Raw genomic sequence first — 16,588 nt, 5'->3', positions numbered from 1 at the left:
TCCTCTCTACTTTGCACCAGTGAATCTGGATAAGGCAGAAGAGCAGCAGCAGCCTATCACCACCTTAATGGTACAGCCCACCAGAAAGTGCTGAGTGCTTCTTCCGTGATGCTTTTTACCTTGATGATTCCGTAATGTTTTTACCAACAGGTGAAAACAGGACGGGATGGGACATCCAGAGCAGCAAGAAGTGCATCTCAGCATCTCTGAAATCCCTGAAATAGCCCCAGCACTAAGAAAACTGAATAGAAGCAGAACCTCACCAGTGAGCAGTTAAAACAGCACCCTGGTAATTTAAACACAATAAAGTGTCCCTATCTCAGCATGTATTTAACCTCTCTCTAACGAATGGAGTAACAGCCATGACTGAACATCAGCCTGTTAATCCCACATCCTGACATTCCCTGGTTCAGAGCCCTTCTTGTCTGCACGCATGATCCCATTTCCACATACCTGGTGTTTCTTATCTGCTGTGGGAGATGACCTGGAACGTATATGCACAGGGAACGTCTGATTGTCGTACCTATCAAGCAAGTCTTCCACAGACACTGATTTCCCAGATTTCCTGGCAGCAGAGGGTATTTCAAAGACCTGCTCCTGCTTTCTGTAGTGAGGCTGGCCCTGCATGCCCAAAGGGTCTGTCTGCGTGCCTTTGATGAGCTCTGTTTTGGCTCTGTAATCCCAGCACCTCTCTGTTTTCAGTCGGCTTGTGACCGAGCTATCCTGGCACCCTGTCTTCTTCTCATCTCCACTCATGTCAAAGCAGCCCATCAGACCAGGAGGAAGAGTAGAAGATATCTGCCTTGTCCTGGATATCCGCTCTATGGACTCTCTCTGGCGGTAAAGGTTCTGGTCCTGGAGAGAGTTCATGCTGGAGGCAGAGGAAAGACTCTGGCTGTCTGGGCCACATGGCTGTAGATAGGAGCTGTGGGAGTGCTCCCTCAGCAGCCCCACATCTTGTGAGGATGGACGTCTCCCTGTTTTGCGCTCAATGTAGTCAGCAAGGGCATTCTGCTGGAGCTGCTTGAGCTCTGGCTTGGAGAGGCTGGCTGTGGAAGAAGCTTTGCCATCCCCTTCAAAGATCTTACGCCGATCAGCCACCGTATTCTCTGGGAAGACAAAATGTATGCTTTTCTTCTGCAAGGAGAAAGGCGATGGCTCCCCATCAGAGATGCCCACCTCGTTCATCTTCTCTGGCTCCGAGTAAGACCGCTTCTTTTGCTCTGCTGTCAGCCGCTTTCTGCCCCCAATGCGCAAGATGCGCTGTGTCTTGGCGTAGTCCAGGGCAGACAGGCTGCCTTCTGTTGGGGTGATACTGTGCCTCTCCTTCGGGGTGTGTGGAGATGGCACCATGCTCCTCATGCCCACATGGGCTGAAGCAGGCCTCTCTGTCGTCCTCTTGGGTGTGCTCCCAAATGGAGGGCTGATGCGACGGAAGGAAGTTGCCCTCAGGACCCTGGACTGAGCATCTTTAATGCTGTTCCTGTAAGCTCTGTTAAATGGTGTGTCCAGCTGCGATCCATGGGCATCGTGGATGTTATCCTTCCAGAGGACTTCCTTCTCAGGCTCAGCTCCCAGCTGGAATGTGCTTTTACTCCTTGGGAGCTGAGCCACCCTTATTTGTGCTTCATTCTCAGGACACAGGCTGTAGTATTCGCTGGGTCTTGCCTGCTTCACTGAAGTCACCATTTGCAGCTCTACAGGGCGCCAGTCAGCCTCCTCCAGCTTCCCATTCCTGATGGAGGGGCTGGAGACCCTGCCTGGCTCGAAGGGCAGCTGGCTGGACTCACGGAACTTGCTCCGCATGTCCTCCAGGCTGTACAGAGAGCACCTCACGCTGGAGGGCTGGCTGTTCCTGCTCGGCCCGTAGTGCTGGCCAAAGCTGGGAATACCAGCACTCTGAGGCTGGTTAGTGTTTTGCTCTTGCTGCTCAAACTTGCTGACCTTCTCCAGCACTGAGCAGCGGGACTTGCCAGCATCTGGTTTGCCACAGGGAAAGCTTTGGGTGCTGCTAGAGCTGAGCTGGCTTCTCCTGAAATCAGAGGTCTTTGGGTGCTGTGGAGAAGGGGGGTCCTCACACTTTGGCTCAGCAGCATGGAATGGAGTGACACTCCTGCCTCCCTCCTCCTGCCTCACAAAGGTCTGTGGATCCACATCACTCCACTGTTTGTACCCCTGTCCCCTGTGATCCTTCTCTTTGCTGCTGCTGCTCAAGAAGGACAGTTTGGTGTTGGAATAACTCTCACCGGGTTGCACATCTCTGACCTCAGAGTTGCTTTGCCTCCTGGAGCTCTCTGGGATGTTCTGCAGGGAGGAGAAGCCATACTGTTGGGCCTTGCTGTGATACCACTGGTGATGAACAGCAGCGTTTCTCTCATTTATCTGTGCACTGCGATTTTTGTCCTCCTGGGATTCAGCTGTCCAGTCCTCTTTGGGCTGGTAATGGGCTCTTCTCTCACCAGTATCCCTCAGCTGGGGCTGTGGAGCTTGAAAACTGTGTTTGGAGGCCTGTGCAGTACTTGTGCAGGTCTCTCGGTTGCTGTGTACTCCTTTGTAAGGAGGTAACAACTCCTCCCTTCTTGAGGTGGTCAGGCAGACTTCTGTGCCTGCCATGCTAGGAGCTTTTTGCTGAAGAAGTTTTGCTGCAGCATCGTGCTTTGTCTCAGCTGCTAGGGGCTGGTAGAAGACAGTCGATCTGTTTGTAGTGCTTTGGCTTTCATTCTCATCAAGGCCCTGGGTGCTGCTGGCTATGGCCTTGGCATAGGAGGCTGGAATTGGTGGAGAGTACCCACTTTCTTTGGCCAGAGCTGGATAAAGCATCCCATTACTGCTTACAGAAGCCTGGGGCACCTGGGCATAGTGCGGCTCTGGGGAGGGTACTGGGTAGACACCAGTAGGCAGCAGGGGCTGCCCCGGCTGGGAGTAGCTCTGCTTGGGCTTCATGGTGGGGCTGCTCTCTGGGCTCTTCTCCACCACGGTGTGCAGATGTCCTTCTCCAAAGGGGGTTTTCAGCACTGGCCCCTGAGACAGGGTGCTGAGAAGCGGAGGCCAGGTCCCTTTTGGCTGGGTTCGACCAGGCTTGTTCAGATCAAGGCCAGTGCATGAGCTGGACCTCTCGTGCTGTCTGATTGCTGCATAGCTGTCGCTGCGGGTGGGAGGCAAGGGAGGTCCCTTGGGGGGTTGGTTTTCGCTGTCCAAGGAGCCCTGGCTTGGCTTAGCCCAGGAGGGAGCTGTGTTGTGCCGGCTGAAAAGCCTGCTGTGGCCGCAACCGTCCACTGAAGCCTGGGCCTCACAGGTTGGAAGCAAGGCAGAGGACTTCACCTCATATTCCTTGGAGATCCCCTGCTGGGCATCGTAGACTGTCTTGACATACCTGATGTCAGCTTGTTTCATCCTCTCGTGCGGGCCGCCTTGGAGCTGCATGCTGTCTGTGGAGCAGGAGTACTCCTTGCTGAATGGAGGAGCGGGGTACTCGGGGATGCTGGAGTTGGTGGAGAAGGAGCTGTAGGCAGAGTCTCTCTTGTTGTGGAGGTGGGAGAGCTGGTCAGTGCTGTTGGTGGACTTGGCTGGGGACAGGTGACAAGGGTGGTAGCCAGGGGAGGAGTGGTCCAAGCTCTCCATGCTGCCCCGGGAGCTGTATTGGTCAGGACTTCTCCTCAGATAGCCATGCTCATAGCCAGAGAGATCACTGGTGGAGGAGCTGGGGAAGAGCAAGAGGAGAGTAAAAACGTACTGCCAGCAGAGGAGAGGCACAACAACTTATAAGTGAGCTCAGAAGCAAGATGTTTAGTTTTGAGCTGAAAACCCATATTTGGGCCTTACTCAATCCCCTGTTTGCAGTCATCCCAGTTCACGAAGAGGAACTGCTTGACATTGCAACACATGGCCCTTATTTACCACAGAAGGGTGGGAGGGAAATACAGACAGAAAGATGGTATATCACTGGAGCCAGGGAGGATCAACCCCACCCATCAAACCTATCCAAGGCACTTGGAAAGCTGAATAAGCCCCGACGCAACCGAGGAGGAGAAGAGGAGCACGAGAGGCGTTCTGGGGAGAATCTAATCTCTTCCTTTTTTTCCCCATTTCATTTCTTTTTATGGAGAGGGAGGCTATGTCCTGGCAGGCTTCCTGGAAATTCAGCTGTCCGAAGGATAGTTTGTTTGCTGTGAGAAAACTAAACTGACAAGACAGAGAAAAGATGCATGTGGTGGTGCTTGGAGGCAAGTGGGAGGTGCAACAGTAGAAGGGGTTTGAGAATGCCCCAGGAAGTCTTCACAGCCACCTCCTCACATAGAAGGACATACAGGACATCTTGGCACCTGCTCTGAGGTACATATGTGTCAGAAGAGGGCTCACTGCCTTCAAAAAGAAGGATATTCAGAAATCTTTCCATCAGTGAGAAGGGAGCATCTTGTGCCAGCCACAGTCCCTCCTTACAGGGGAGCCAATATCCCCTGGATAATCTCTTTTCTCCCAGATTCAAGCAAATGCATTGAGGATTTGGGATTGTAGCCTGAGGATTTCACTCTTCTTCCCTCTGTTCCCTGCTCCACTCCCTTAGATATTGTTTTTCCCTAGTTCCCTGTGCAACTACGTGCGCTGTGCTAGCAGAGCCACAGGAAAGCACCATGAAAGGAAAGACTCCCATGCAAAGGGTGGCAGAGCAAGGCTTGGAGCTGGAAGCAGGAATGAAGAGGAGCCTGGGTTTGCCAGAATGCAAGCTGGAAAGGCAAGCTCCATTTCTACCTGCTTTGCTCCACTGGAATAACAAACCTAACCCTGCTCCGTGTAGCGGGGGAGCTGGGGATGCACAGCAGCGTGGAAATCAAGGAGACAGCAGGTAAAACCCCACCCATCAAGCATCTGCTGAAAAGCCTAAAGCTTTCTCCAGTTGTATCCCAACCAGCCACCTCCACCTGTAGCTGGATTAATACCTGCAAGCCCAAATGACAGATAGAGAGGGGAAAGCTGCTAAGGGAGGGGAAAGGCAGGAGGAATCCTGCCTGCAAGGGAAAGAAGCAGCAGCTCTGCAGAGGGACACAAAGGAGCACAGGCAGAAAGAGATAAGGCAACTCTCAGGGAAAAGCTGGCCTACTCGTTTAAATGCACCGCTCTATTTCAGTTTCACGTTAAGTATCTCCTTTGCAGTGCTCAGCACAGCCCTGGCCAGCTGGCCACTAGGTGTTCCCCGTGCTCCTCTTCGGAAACTGAGCTGTACTGCCAAAGGCTCTGCCAGGAGCTGCGACTGGGAAGCAAAGCCCCTGGGTGGGAAATGGGGCTGCTACAGCATGATCTGTGCTGAAGGCCAGAGATGAACATACATTCTTCTGCAATCATCTCCTCACTTTTTTTTAAATGCTATTTTCTTTTTTATTCCCTCTGCCAAGGCTCAGTCTTGCCTGTAAAAGAAATGTGTTAATACAGCGGCTATAAGGAGAGTTTCCCATACCTGAAACCCTTCTGCCTTTCCAGGGAAAATCCTCCAAGGGCAGAATTTAAACTTGAACCCCCTCAAGCTGCCCCAGGGTTTACCCCCAATACATTTTGGGACTGCTGATGGTAGCTGAGGGGTCTGTCTCCTCCCCATACTCATCACACTACATGGCCTCACAGAAACAGCCCTATCACTGCTTCCAATCTCCCATGGCCAAAACCAGAGTGGCCTTGTACCACCTTCTTTTAACAGCACTAAGGTTACTAGTTTAGTCTTTCAGGGACTGAACCCTGACAAACCCCTGTGCTAACTTCTTAGAGAAGCAGCCATGGACATACAGCTATGATAGAGCTGACCCCTGCAGAAAGTGATACCCAAAACCAAGAAATCCCTTGCTGAACTTCTCACCCAGGGAATATTGTTGGTGCTGCACTAGTTGGCTGCTCCTGAGAGTGGCTCGGTTATGCTGACAGGCACAGATGCCCTGTACCTACACCCTTTCCTTCTTTTTTTTTTTTCTTTTTTATAGGCTAACTTTTACTTTGGATTTCTTTTCCTTTGCTGGGGAAAATATCGTGCTGTGTTTCTACACAGGGACAGCCTATCGGATGCAGAGCAAGACTCTAGCTCTTGCAACCGGTTCTATAGAAGGATGCATTAACATCCTGACAGTGGGTTCCCATCTTGGTGGGAAGGGGCATTTTAAAAGTAATTAATTTCCTAGCTGTTAATCACCTCATAGAGCACTTAAAGGAGGAAAACACAGCCATTTACTTTATCTGGGTAACCAAACAGGAACCAAAGCCTTCCTAACTCTAATCCTAACTACCTGGCTGTTTGTAAACCTATCAGCTCAGGTCAGACGGCACTTTGAGCAACCTGGTCTAGTGGAAGATGTCCTTACCCATGGCAGGGGGTTGGAACTGGATGAGCTTTAAGGTCCCTTCCAACCCAAACCTTCCTATGATTCTATGATGTGATTCTGCTTTACCTCTCTGCCCAAGAAGCACAGGATCACAGCCATGTAGTGCTTACCTGGAGTGGTAGGACTGATGCCAAGGGATGCCAAGCGTACCCTGAGATATTTGCATCATGCTGGGATCGGGCTGGTTCTCTGCAAGTTTGCTTGAATGCCAGGAATGAGGCCGGCCCGGAGTTTCACTCCTCCTAGGTGAAAGCAGAAGGATTTTGCACATCAGCAACAGGCCAGCTCTTCCATGGAAGATGTAAATGAAATGTAAAGTAACACCAACAGCCACATTTAAAATTGCTCATGCTCACTTCTGTTTCACTGCTATATTCTCACCTCTTTCAGCGAATCAAGCAGTGATCACACACCATTCCTGACATTCACACAACACACTCCCCCAATATTTGCAAGACAAAGAGGCATGGGCACACAAGGCAGACAAAGGAGTTATTGCCAAATGCAGAGGGTCTTCCCCTCTACCTCTCAGCCAGAAGCCTCCTCGCTTGGGACGAGCCTGAGAGCCCATCCACAGGGATGAGTTTACCGGCTGGGCTACATGTGGACTCCCACACGTGACTGTGATGGATGCTGAAGGAGTGCTTTTCTCAAAAGGTTCTCTTAATTTTCAAGTGGCAGCTGGCAAAGTCATCTAAAGGATCCAATACCATGCGGGGGTGGAGCCTACACAGTGCTGTTTTGATCTCTCCTCAGTGCTGATAAAAATGCAGGAAGGGACGTGACTACCAAGTGCCACAATATGCGTCCTCCAGCTGTCTGCCTGCAGCATGTGCTGTCACCAAATCACCAAGGCTCAGGCCAGCCTCCATCAGCTCTTAGCAAGAAAAAAAAGTACCAACAACCTTATTTAAAGCAATAATGGTGCAATGGAAAGTCAAAGCAGGGGATTAGCAATCAAGTACCGTGAACATGCTGCAGACTCTGCTTCCCCCCAGCCTTTGGGCTTGTCCTTAATCTTCTCACTGCTTTCCAGGGGCGATCTCTCCCCCTGCTCTAGCACTCATCTCCACAGCTCCTAATTCTCCCTGTGAGAACAAGGGGCAGCACTGGACCTGTGTATCACTGAAGTCCCAAATGTGACAGCCTGCAGGACAACCTTGACTACTTAGAAAGCATAAATGCAAAAAGAGGATATGACACATCTTTAAAGCCTCTGTCTCACTGAAAATGTCACAGTAAAGCATGTGCTGAATAAGTCAGTAAACAGATTAAAATACCCTCTGCAGATGGATACCAGGTGCCAAAAGAGGACTATTCAGTACTGCCTAAGACTCCTAAAAAAAAATGGTACAGGAAAATGCACAAAGTGAAAAATGATTGTTAGGGTCAGGTCTTCTACAAGTAAATGCCAGCACTGGCTGATGTTCTATGACATGGAAAAGCACTGGCAAAAAGTGAGAGGCAGAACCATTTCACCAGTATTTTTTCCATACAGATTTCAGAAGCACAGGTCACTCTCTTAGCAGCAGCTAAAAGAGGAAAGAAAAAGTGACATTCTTTTCCTTTTAACATTTGTTGTGACAGGTCTGTCTTAAGGAAAGCTGCAATGGAGGCATACATAGGGCAAGCTGAACTGAGCACCGCTTTACCATTACATGTGTAGGTGTTGTTTAAGACAGAGCTCTTTTGTTAAGTTCCTTGCCCAGAGAAATGAGGAAGCTGAACACTGCCGGATGGGAAGTTGACAAACTGTTAAGAATAAGCCACATTCTTGCCTTTTCCGTTGCAGAGATTTAAGGACTTTCTGTACTTTAAAGTAGAACGAGCCCCCAGCATTAATTTTGCTTGTGAAAGCAAACTGAATGATCACAGCAAAGCATCTTATCCTTTGATTTGATCAGCAAAAAGCTGCAGGGAGCTGTGTAGCAAGTCTTCTGAGCCACAGGTATTTTAAACCCTTTTGGTCAATATCCTTTTAATAATACAACATATTGACAGCAAAGCTGTGAATTTCAGTTAGAAGACCTGCCATGCCAGCTCTGGGTGGGATAACCTTGCCTTGTTTCCACACCTACCTGATCCTGGAAACATGGATTAAGGGTAACCGAATCTTAGCCAAGCTTAAGCCAAGAGAAGAAGCACTGCAGTACACATGATCTCCAGCTCATGTTGCAGACTCACGCAGGGCATCTCCAGGATGGAAGTATGGGGGGTGTTTGTGCAAATATGTGCACTGAAAGGCAGAGAACACTGGGTCTGATCCTGTTTCCAGTGAATCAACTGAAAGACTCTCCTTGTAGCTCTGAGGGTATAAAAGCAAGGCACAGCTGATGCTGCCAGTGCCTGTGGGGGGATGTTCATGGAATGCCAAGATGTTCATAGCTTCAGCCTTCTGTAGCACCTGAAAATAGCACCTTGCTTCACCCTACCTCCTTAAGTTTAGCACAGAATCGTAGAATCAGACTGGTTTGGGTTGGAAAGGACCTTAAAGTTTATCCAGTTCCACAGGCAGGGACACCTTCCACTAGACCAGGTTGCTCCAAGCCCCTTCCAACCTGGCCTTGAAAACTGTCAGGGATGGGGCAGGTACAACTTCTCTGGGCAACCTGTGCTAGCACCTCACCACCCTCACAGGGAAGAACTTCTTCCTCATGTCTAATCTAAATCTCCCCTCTTTCTTTATAATTATTATTGCCTAATTAGGGGATAGTACTGGAACTCATGTGCAATAAGACAGTGAGCACCACGGTGCTCACTCCAGTGTTCTCTAAAGAAGAGCCATCTCTTATTACAGATGGAAGGGGAATTGAACATGATTAATCCGCCAATTCTGCAATGGCTTTTGGTTACACTTGGTTTACTGCAGAGCCCAGCTTCGGAAGCAATAAAAACCAGAGCAAGATTAAACTCAAAAGAGTTTAATCAAGTGGGGCAGAACCATTTTTGTAAAGCCCACAACATGAGATCCTGATTTATCCCAGACAAACTGGCTGAGTGATAAAGCTTGCAAATTCCTGACTTGAGTGAAGACAAATAAATCACTAGATCTTTCAGTGGTATAAATTTGGCATGGCTCAGCTGCCTTCAACAAAACCAGGAGCAACAGCTCACACTTTGTTCCAGGCAGTTGTCGGATTTCATAATGCAGAACTGCAGTAATAATAACAATAGTGATAATAATAATAACAACAAAAATAACAAAACTACCTCATCCCGCTATCCTTCACACTAGTTCCTCAAGGGCTGCACCTGCACCATATTTGTAAAAATGTCTGGACAATCTTAGTACCAAAAAAATTCTCCACTTCAGATAAAGGAGAAAGTGATCCCTCTGTTGTAAATGCCAAAGCTGGAAAAGAGACCCCTGTTTCCTCATGGACACCTCCAGTGATCAGATAACCTGGGCATCACAACAAATGCCTTGGAGCAAAGATACCCAGAGAAGGCGGAAGACCTTGGTGCAGTGCTGGCATCTAAATAGGCTCCATGGCAGCTGTAACACTGATTACCCACCAGATATTGCCGAATTCACCACGTAAACTGGAAAAAAGGGAAAAGAATAGTCTTTAATCTTGTCCAGCTGCTGTTATCTGGATGCTCCTTGTTGCTATGCAAGCCACAGCATTTTTAGACAGAAACGTGACCAGCACATTAGCAATCTCCTCTAATGCAGTCTGGCAGAGGCTTGATGCCGTCTGGGCTGCAAGGACCATACTGACATTCCTGAGGCCCTTTACCATTAATAGCTCTGTAGCTAGTGCTTATTGCAAAGAGCTGAGCGTGTTCTTCCCTGTAATCCCTAGATTATTTTAATACTCCGTATGCAAAACAGTGATGGAACTTCATAAAGATACTTTGTTACTAACTCTACAAAAGAATCAGCATCTACAGGACAGCCATCCAAAGCTTTCTTCACAGTGTAACTGAAAGACTGATTTATCTTTTTCTCAAGGTTACAAACTAAAACCATCCAAAGCCATACGTGCTCTGTAGAGTAGACATAGCATAAGAGTATCCAAGGAAGATGCTGAAGGTAGAAGAGAAGGGTTTCACAAGGAAAGCACCTTCCCTTAGGAAACACAGACTGAATTTTATCCTCACAGATAATAACAGGATGTAACTCAGCCTTTTAGAAGGCTAATCAGCGCAAGTCAGGGAGGGGATGTTGTGGCTGATCAATTAGCAACACAGAGTCATCAATGCCCCTGTAAGAAGACCTATTTCTACTGCAACACACCCACAGAGCTTGTGGAGAGTTGAGTTTTCATCAGTCTCATGTCTGTCAAACACGTCATTTGACATGGCTGAATAGAGATCAGTTGTGAACCATTTCTTGAGACCATTTCTTCTGCCACTGACCGGGTGCTCATTTTTTCCTCTGTTCCAGCAAGCTTCAAAAACCTCCTCAGCAAAGATAGGGAACACTGAAGATAAAGCCTTTCAAGAAAAGCATTTCTCCCCAAGGAGCAGAATCTACTTGTGGATCCAGGCAGAAGCAGTGGTCACTGGGACATATTCTCCATGACCTGCAGGGATGAATTTGACTAGCTGCTGCTGTTAACATGACAAAGAAAGATGGGAAAACTTAGAGAACTAAGGCCAAGAGGGTCACTGTGCCATCGCAGACAAATGTGCAGCGTATCCCTGTGAATATGCTTCCCCCTCCCAGCAGCTGTGTGGCCTAGGAGACTATGTGGGAGATAGGTGGGGCTGGAAGTGATGGCCTGGTCCATTCATCTGGGAGGTTGGAAGGAAGGGCATCCTGCAGCAGACACCCTCCTCCTATAGAAGAGGAGAAATACTTGGATGCAAGTGCAACGCTTGTGCATTTTGGATCTGATCCCAGGCATTCAGTAACAAGAAAGCAAGTCAAAAAGGCAGCTGCCCATCCCTATCGCATCATCCTCATGGTGGCAAAGATTTCAAGCTGGTGATATTTTTAAACTAAAACGTTACTAATAAGTAACTAAGCAGTTACACTAATAACAATGTGGCAGAGGTAGCAGGGCCTGAGCTGTACCCTGCCGCATGGCGGAGTAGGTTCTTTCTATACAGAGATCCTGATCATAGCAATTCATGTGTAAGCTCCCAGGGTGATGGTGTACCTGCATCAACACAAAACAGAAATAACAGTCTGGATTTTCACCTGTCTCCAAGATGGACACATCTAAATGAGCACTAGCATAACAGGGGTATGTTCTATAGGCATCCTAATGTGTTGCTGCAGTCCCTGGGCCTGGCTATTAAGCAGGAGATGAAGGGAAAACTAAAGCACTCAGAAGCCTATTAGGATTTCTACAGAGCAAGGCCACAATCTACTCAAAGCAGTGTCGCTCTTAATTAACATTCAGTCATGGTTCTAAAAATAAGCATAACAGATGAGGCCAATTTGAAAGAAGTTGAACCCTAATGGCTTCAGCTTGGTGTGTCTTTCACTGGATCTTTTTTTTTAGGCTCAACTAAGCCCTTCTGGTAAGTCCTGGGGCAGGAGACACCTGGAGTGAGCTCTGTCCCTTCATAATTTTGACTAAAAAAAAGGACTCTTTAGAAAAAACTCCTGAACTATATGAAATGGTATTTCATGTTATACATCTTGGGCATGAGTGTCTTCTCATCCATATAGGACAGGGAGTCTCCTCCCCCAAAACCCTCTTTATGCTCAGACTAAACCCCCCTCACTTCCTAAGATTTAGGTAAAATGCGTGAATGTCCTCATACCAAGAAACAACTTTGTTTTCCACAGTGTGTTAATCTCTGCAACTTCTAAAGGATGACTGCCCACCCAGGAAATCCCTTCAGAGTGTCTCACAGATTTTAGCAGTCTCAGTCTTAAACTAATTAAAAAAAGATAGAAACTTGATAAAAATACCCCAGCCGAGCTCAGGGCTCTACCCAAGGCCCGTCTGGCCTCATTTCTCTCTCCAGCCCCTTTCCCAGTGGCAGAGGCAGATGTCGTGCCTGCATGTTGCTTCCAGCTGATCTGTCAGATGCTATTTATTTTTCCCTTTGAGAAGCATCACTTGGACATCTGTGTTCCATCAGGCCTTGAGTGCCACATCAGAGCTGGGAGACAGGTACCGGGTTCCTTGAAGTCCCTCTGTGGTGAGGAAGCAAAGACTCAGAGGTTTCTGCTCAGATTTCCTACCACCATTGCCAAGTCTTTGAGAGAAACTTCCCACCATACTCCTGGAAAGAAAAGTGCTGTGAGAAAGCAGAGATGACAGCCACATGTCTGGATGTACATATTTTTTCCTACCATTTTTCTCAACTCCACATGCAGGAAACAGCCTATTTCTCATCTTCCTCTCCCTGCTTTCACCAAAAGCAGGCAGAGAGAAATGGTGCGGAAAGATTATTTTGTGGATGGGAGTGACTAAGGCCACAGCAGCATTCATCATGCTGCCTCTGGTATGGGACAAGGTGTGGATGGCTGAGGGCGCATGAAAGCACAAGTGCTGCAGAAAAATTTGCCAGATTTTGCAGAAAAAACAAATTGGCTTTTTTTGAAAGAAATGCTCTCCACCTCAGGCTGCAGAAAGAAATGCTGGGATCACTCAGAGGTGATGGCAGCTATGAGAATGATCGCTCCTTAGTTGAACTTAGGAACAGTCAAACATTGTAATTAATGGTTATTGGTCTTGTATGTCACACTTTCGGGTTATCACATTTCTTTGATTGTCTTATCCAAGAAAAGGGGCATTTATCCTTTTTCCAGGAAAGGAAACAAAGGCCTCGACAGGTGAAGTGACTTACATAAAATCACCCCAAATCACAGGCCTACCGCAGAGTGCAGTGTAGGAGCCAGGCCGGGCGCTGCAGCTTCATTTTCTCTCACCTAAGCATATGTTTGACAGTCAATATTTAGATTGAGAACTTTGCCCTGCACACAGAAAGGGTCCCAGTGACATTCCCTGACACTAACCAGACAACTGGCTTGAATAGGAACAGTGGGGCGTTGGTTATTAGTGTGAGAGACGATGTATACAAGCTTCAGTCTTGTTGATTACTGGATTCACAGACATTGTCCTGCCAGGATCTTCTGACAGCTTTCTTTTTGAAAGAAAACACTCAAAGTATGATTTAAATTGCAAAAGAAAGAGTATTTCAGAGGTCTATTTTGAGAAAGTACTTGCTGCCAGGATCGTCCATCTGTGCTGTTCACACCAGGCTGTGGCTTAGACACGTGGGAGCCAAGACAGGCTCCTGCCTGGTACTTAGAGCACGTGTAGGCTAGAATGAGGAGCTGGTGAGCACTGGATTAGAGAGTCTCTGCAGCTTTCCACTTCCTGCTACAATTTTACTCTGTTTCCTTTGCTGGAAAGGAAAGAGCAGATGTGGAAGAGTCAGCTGACTGACTTAAGAGTCTTTGAGAGAGGACTTCATTATTTCTTGTCTGCTCTAGGCATTCACATCATCTCTCAGAGCATAGGCAGCCAAATCCTACAGTGGTTTCCTCTGCCCATGACTTTGCAGAAGCCACGGAGCTGCATCGATTTACCCGGATTGATGAATTGGCCCAACAGGCTTAATTCAAATAATTTTTCCTCATTCTTCTCCAGCCAGTAAATTTGTTAAAAAGACACAAAACCAAGCATAGCTTGGATTCTTTCTCACCCTGATATCAAACACACAGCAACTTGCAATAGGAGAGACTTTGAAACAATAGAAGGAATGTGGTTTCCTTGTTTTGTTCAGTGCTTAGGAGGAACTTGGTGGCTGGCAGCAGGAACACTGCCCTGTGAGCCCAATTATCCCAACAGAACACGGACAATGAGTCATGGCAGGTAACCAAGGGGATTTTCAGGGCAGCTTTCAGGCCATAGCTGCCTTCTTCTCTGAGTTACAGGGCTACAAATCACAGACAACACTAATAAACTCCACACAAAAGTGCTCATGTAGAAATGACAAATGGGAGAGAAGAGGAAAGTCATTTAGGTGCATGTGTTGAATGCATATACCTATATATACACATATGGGGAGGGGATATGCTCACAGACTGCTTGCTGAGGTACTGCAAGTTAAAAAAGAGCAAACGGTACCAAGGGGAGTTAAAACTTCTAGCTAGTCAGGTAAACTAGCCAGAGTAAATTGTGATTTACTCCTAGCTGGGAATTCCCACCTTCCCACTGCTCCTGCAGGGAGCAGGTGGCCGTCCTTGAGTATATCACTGGGGCTTACACCAGTGGGGTGAGCAGAATAGCAAACCTGCAGTGATCTAACACAACTCAAGCCACTGAGCAGCTAACAAATCTGTCCTCTGCTTCAGGGAAACTTTCAATCAGTTTGGTAACAAACATGTTTTGTTGAAAAACACCCCTGCATGTAGATTTCTAGACTTAATTCTTCCCTCCGTCTCACTTCAGATTGCTCTTTACCAATGGGTAGAGCTGTAGTAACATGGGTGCACTGGTTGGCAATACACCCTGGCCTTGTTTATTTTGCATAGTGGAGGAAACTAGGCAAAGCTTCAGTGAGCAATCGCTGAATGCACACTCGGGAGGGTGAGCTGCAGACTGATGCTGTGCTGCTCTTTTCCACAGATGCTCAATAACACCTGAGGAACCTGAGCTCTGGATTTCACCTCCAATGGAGGACATTCATTCATCACCTCAAATTCCAGAAATTGATCGGACTGCTGACAGCCTGGAGCTTTCATCGCCTGCGGTGAGTCTGCAGAAAGTAAACAGACGAAGGAATTGCACCCAGTCCTGTGGCCAAAGCAAAGGCTGCTGAGTCTGAAACACCCTCTCACACTCAAATTCTTATACATTAAAGCAACTTCCTGTTGGTAACCAAAGCTTCAGCCTGAGTTAAGCTGAGATATGCAGGCACAGCCTCTGACTGCCGGAAAAGTAAAGTAAAACAAGCAGCCAAATTAATCCAACACTAAACTCTGGAGCCTCTGAGAGGATCTGCTATTAGATGGACAGGCAACTGGGATTTACAGACAGCATATGCTGAATAACTCATTGCTATAGGAAGGTGGTAGACGTATGGAAGCTCTTTTCCCAAAGTTGCTGTGGGTCACATACCTCAGGAACTCGAGTCTCACTCTCCACTCAGAGATGAATCCCTCCTGATAAAACTACCTTGAGGGGAGATTTCTGCCTGCAAAATCTGCTCCATCCAAGAGATGGAGGTAAGCAATACATATTTAGTGAGGTTACACACATGAACACAGCGGGAAGAGGTGCGCCTTTTCTCCTCTTTTTGCAGCCACCTAGGCCATGCAGGGTTAGCATCCGTAACTGTCTGCAGTGGCTAAAACCTGGAGCAACACCACTGAGGTAAGTGAGTTTACTCCAAAAGTGCATCCTTTCTTTATGGTGATAAAATCAGAATGTGACTTCCCATGTGTCATTCCCTTCTCAGCTGCTCACTAACAGGTGCCAGGCCACATTTCCTCCAGCTATAGGAAATCAGTGCAGCTTCTTGATGACTTCAAATAAGTCTGGCCTGAATTCAGTGTTGCCAATAAAAGTCACTGCTTTGAATTCATGGTGCAAATCTCAGAAGACTGAGACACAAAAATCTATGAGGTCATCCACATTACCACCTGAGTGACGCAAGAGGCTCTTCTGATTCCAGCAAAAGCTGAGTAAATGCTGGAGGATTTGGTCCTAAGCTATATGGACAAACGAAGGAAGGCGGGCTCTGTCACAACACTAGCCGATACAGACATCCAGTTGATGTTTGACTCAAGGCCCAAAAGGTGAATTTATTTCCCTGGCACCATGCTGAAGGCAAGGAAGCCATGGAAAAATGTGGGCATGAGGTTAAGAAACTGTCCTGGACTTCTTCCACCACCTAACGCAGCAGACGCTGGGGTTTCACAGTGCTCCATTCCAGCAGTAGTGCTGCCTTCACTTCCATGAGAGGGGAGTGGAGTTTGCCAGCTGTTCTCCAAGAGCAGCGGCCACAAAACACAGCAGATACGGACACAGATAGACACATTCTCACCTGGTCTTCAGCTGTAACTTAACTCCTCCCGACCATGTGGTTTTGCTGGGCTGAAACTCAGTGGTCACACAATCTGGACTAAGTGGGCTGGGAGACAGGTCAGTGCATCCCTTTGCTGCATTCGTGTCCCTGTCAGAAGAAACCAAGGCCATGTAAATATCAACACACAAAAACCTCAGCCCTTGTATCCTACATTTGATGAGGATTTTAGGGAAGAATGCAATACACAGACCCAGGGGGCATAGCTTTTAACAAGAGCAAAG

The 16,588-nt window shown here is 47.7% G+C and overlaps 1 protein-coding gene across 1 annotated transcript in view; it reads right to left on the bottom strand.

Annotated features, from left to right (window-relative positions):
- SHROOM3 (shroom family member 3) overlaps positions 1–16,588 on the bottom strand; it is a gene marked incomplete at both ends in the record, with an annotated part of 140,274 nt that overhangs the window by 14,716 nt on the left and 108,970 nt on the right. The window contains 3 exons of the mRNA XM_080638933.1: positions 454–3,700; positions 6,473–6,604; positions 16,326–16,454. Coding sequence (XP_080495059.1) covers positions 454–3,700; positions 6,473–6,604; positions 16,326–16,454 — 3,508 coding nt within the window. The remainder of the gene's footprint in view (positions 1–453; positions 3,701–6,472; positions 6,605–16,325; positions 16,455–16,588) is intronic.

The sequence above is a fragment of the Psittacula echo genome, assembly GCF_963264785.1.
Source record: "Psittacula echo genome assembly, chromosome: 1".
In the NCBI taxonomy this organism is placed as follows: Eukaryota; Metazoa; Chordata; class Aves; order Psittaciformes; family Psittacidae; genus Psittacula; species Psittacula echo.
Note: the sequence above shows the minus strand (reverse complement) of the source record. Positions and strands in the feature narration are given on the sequence as shown.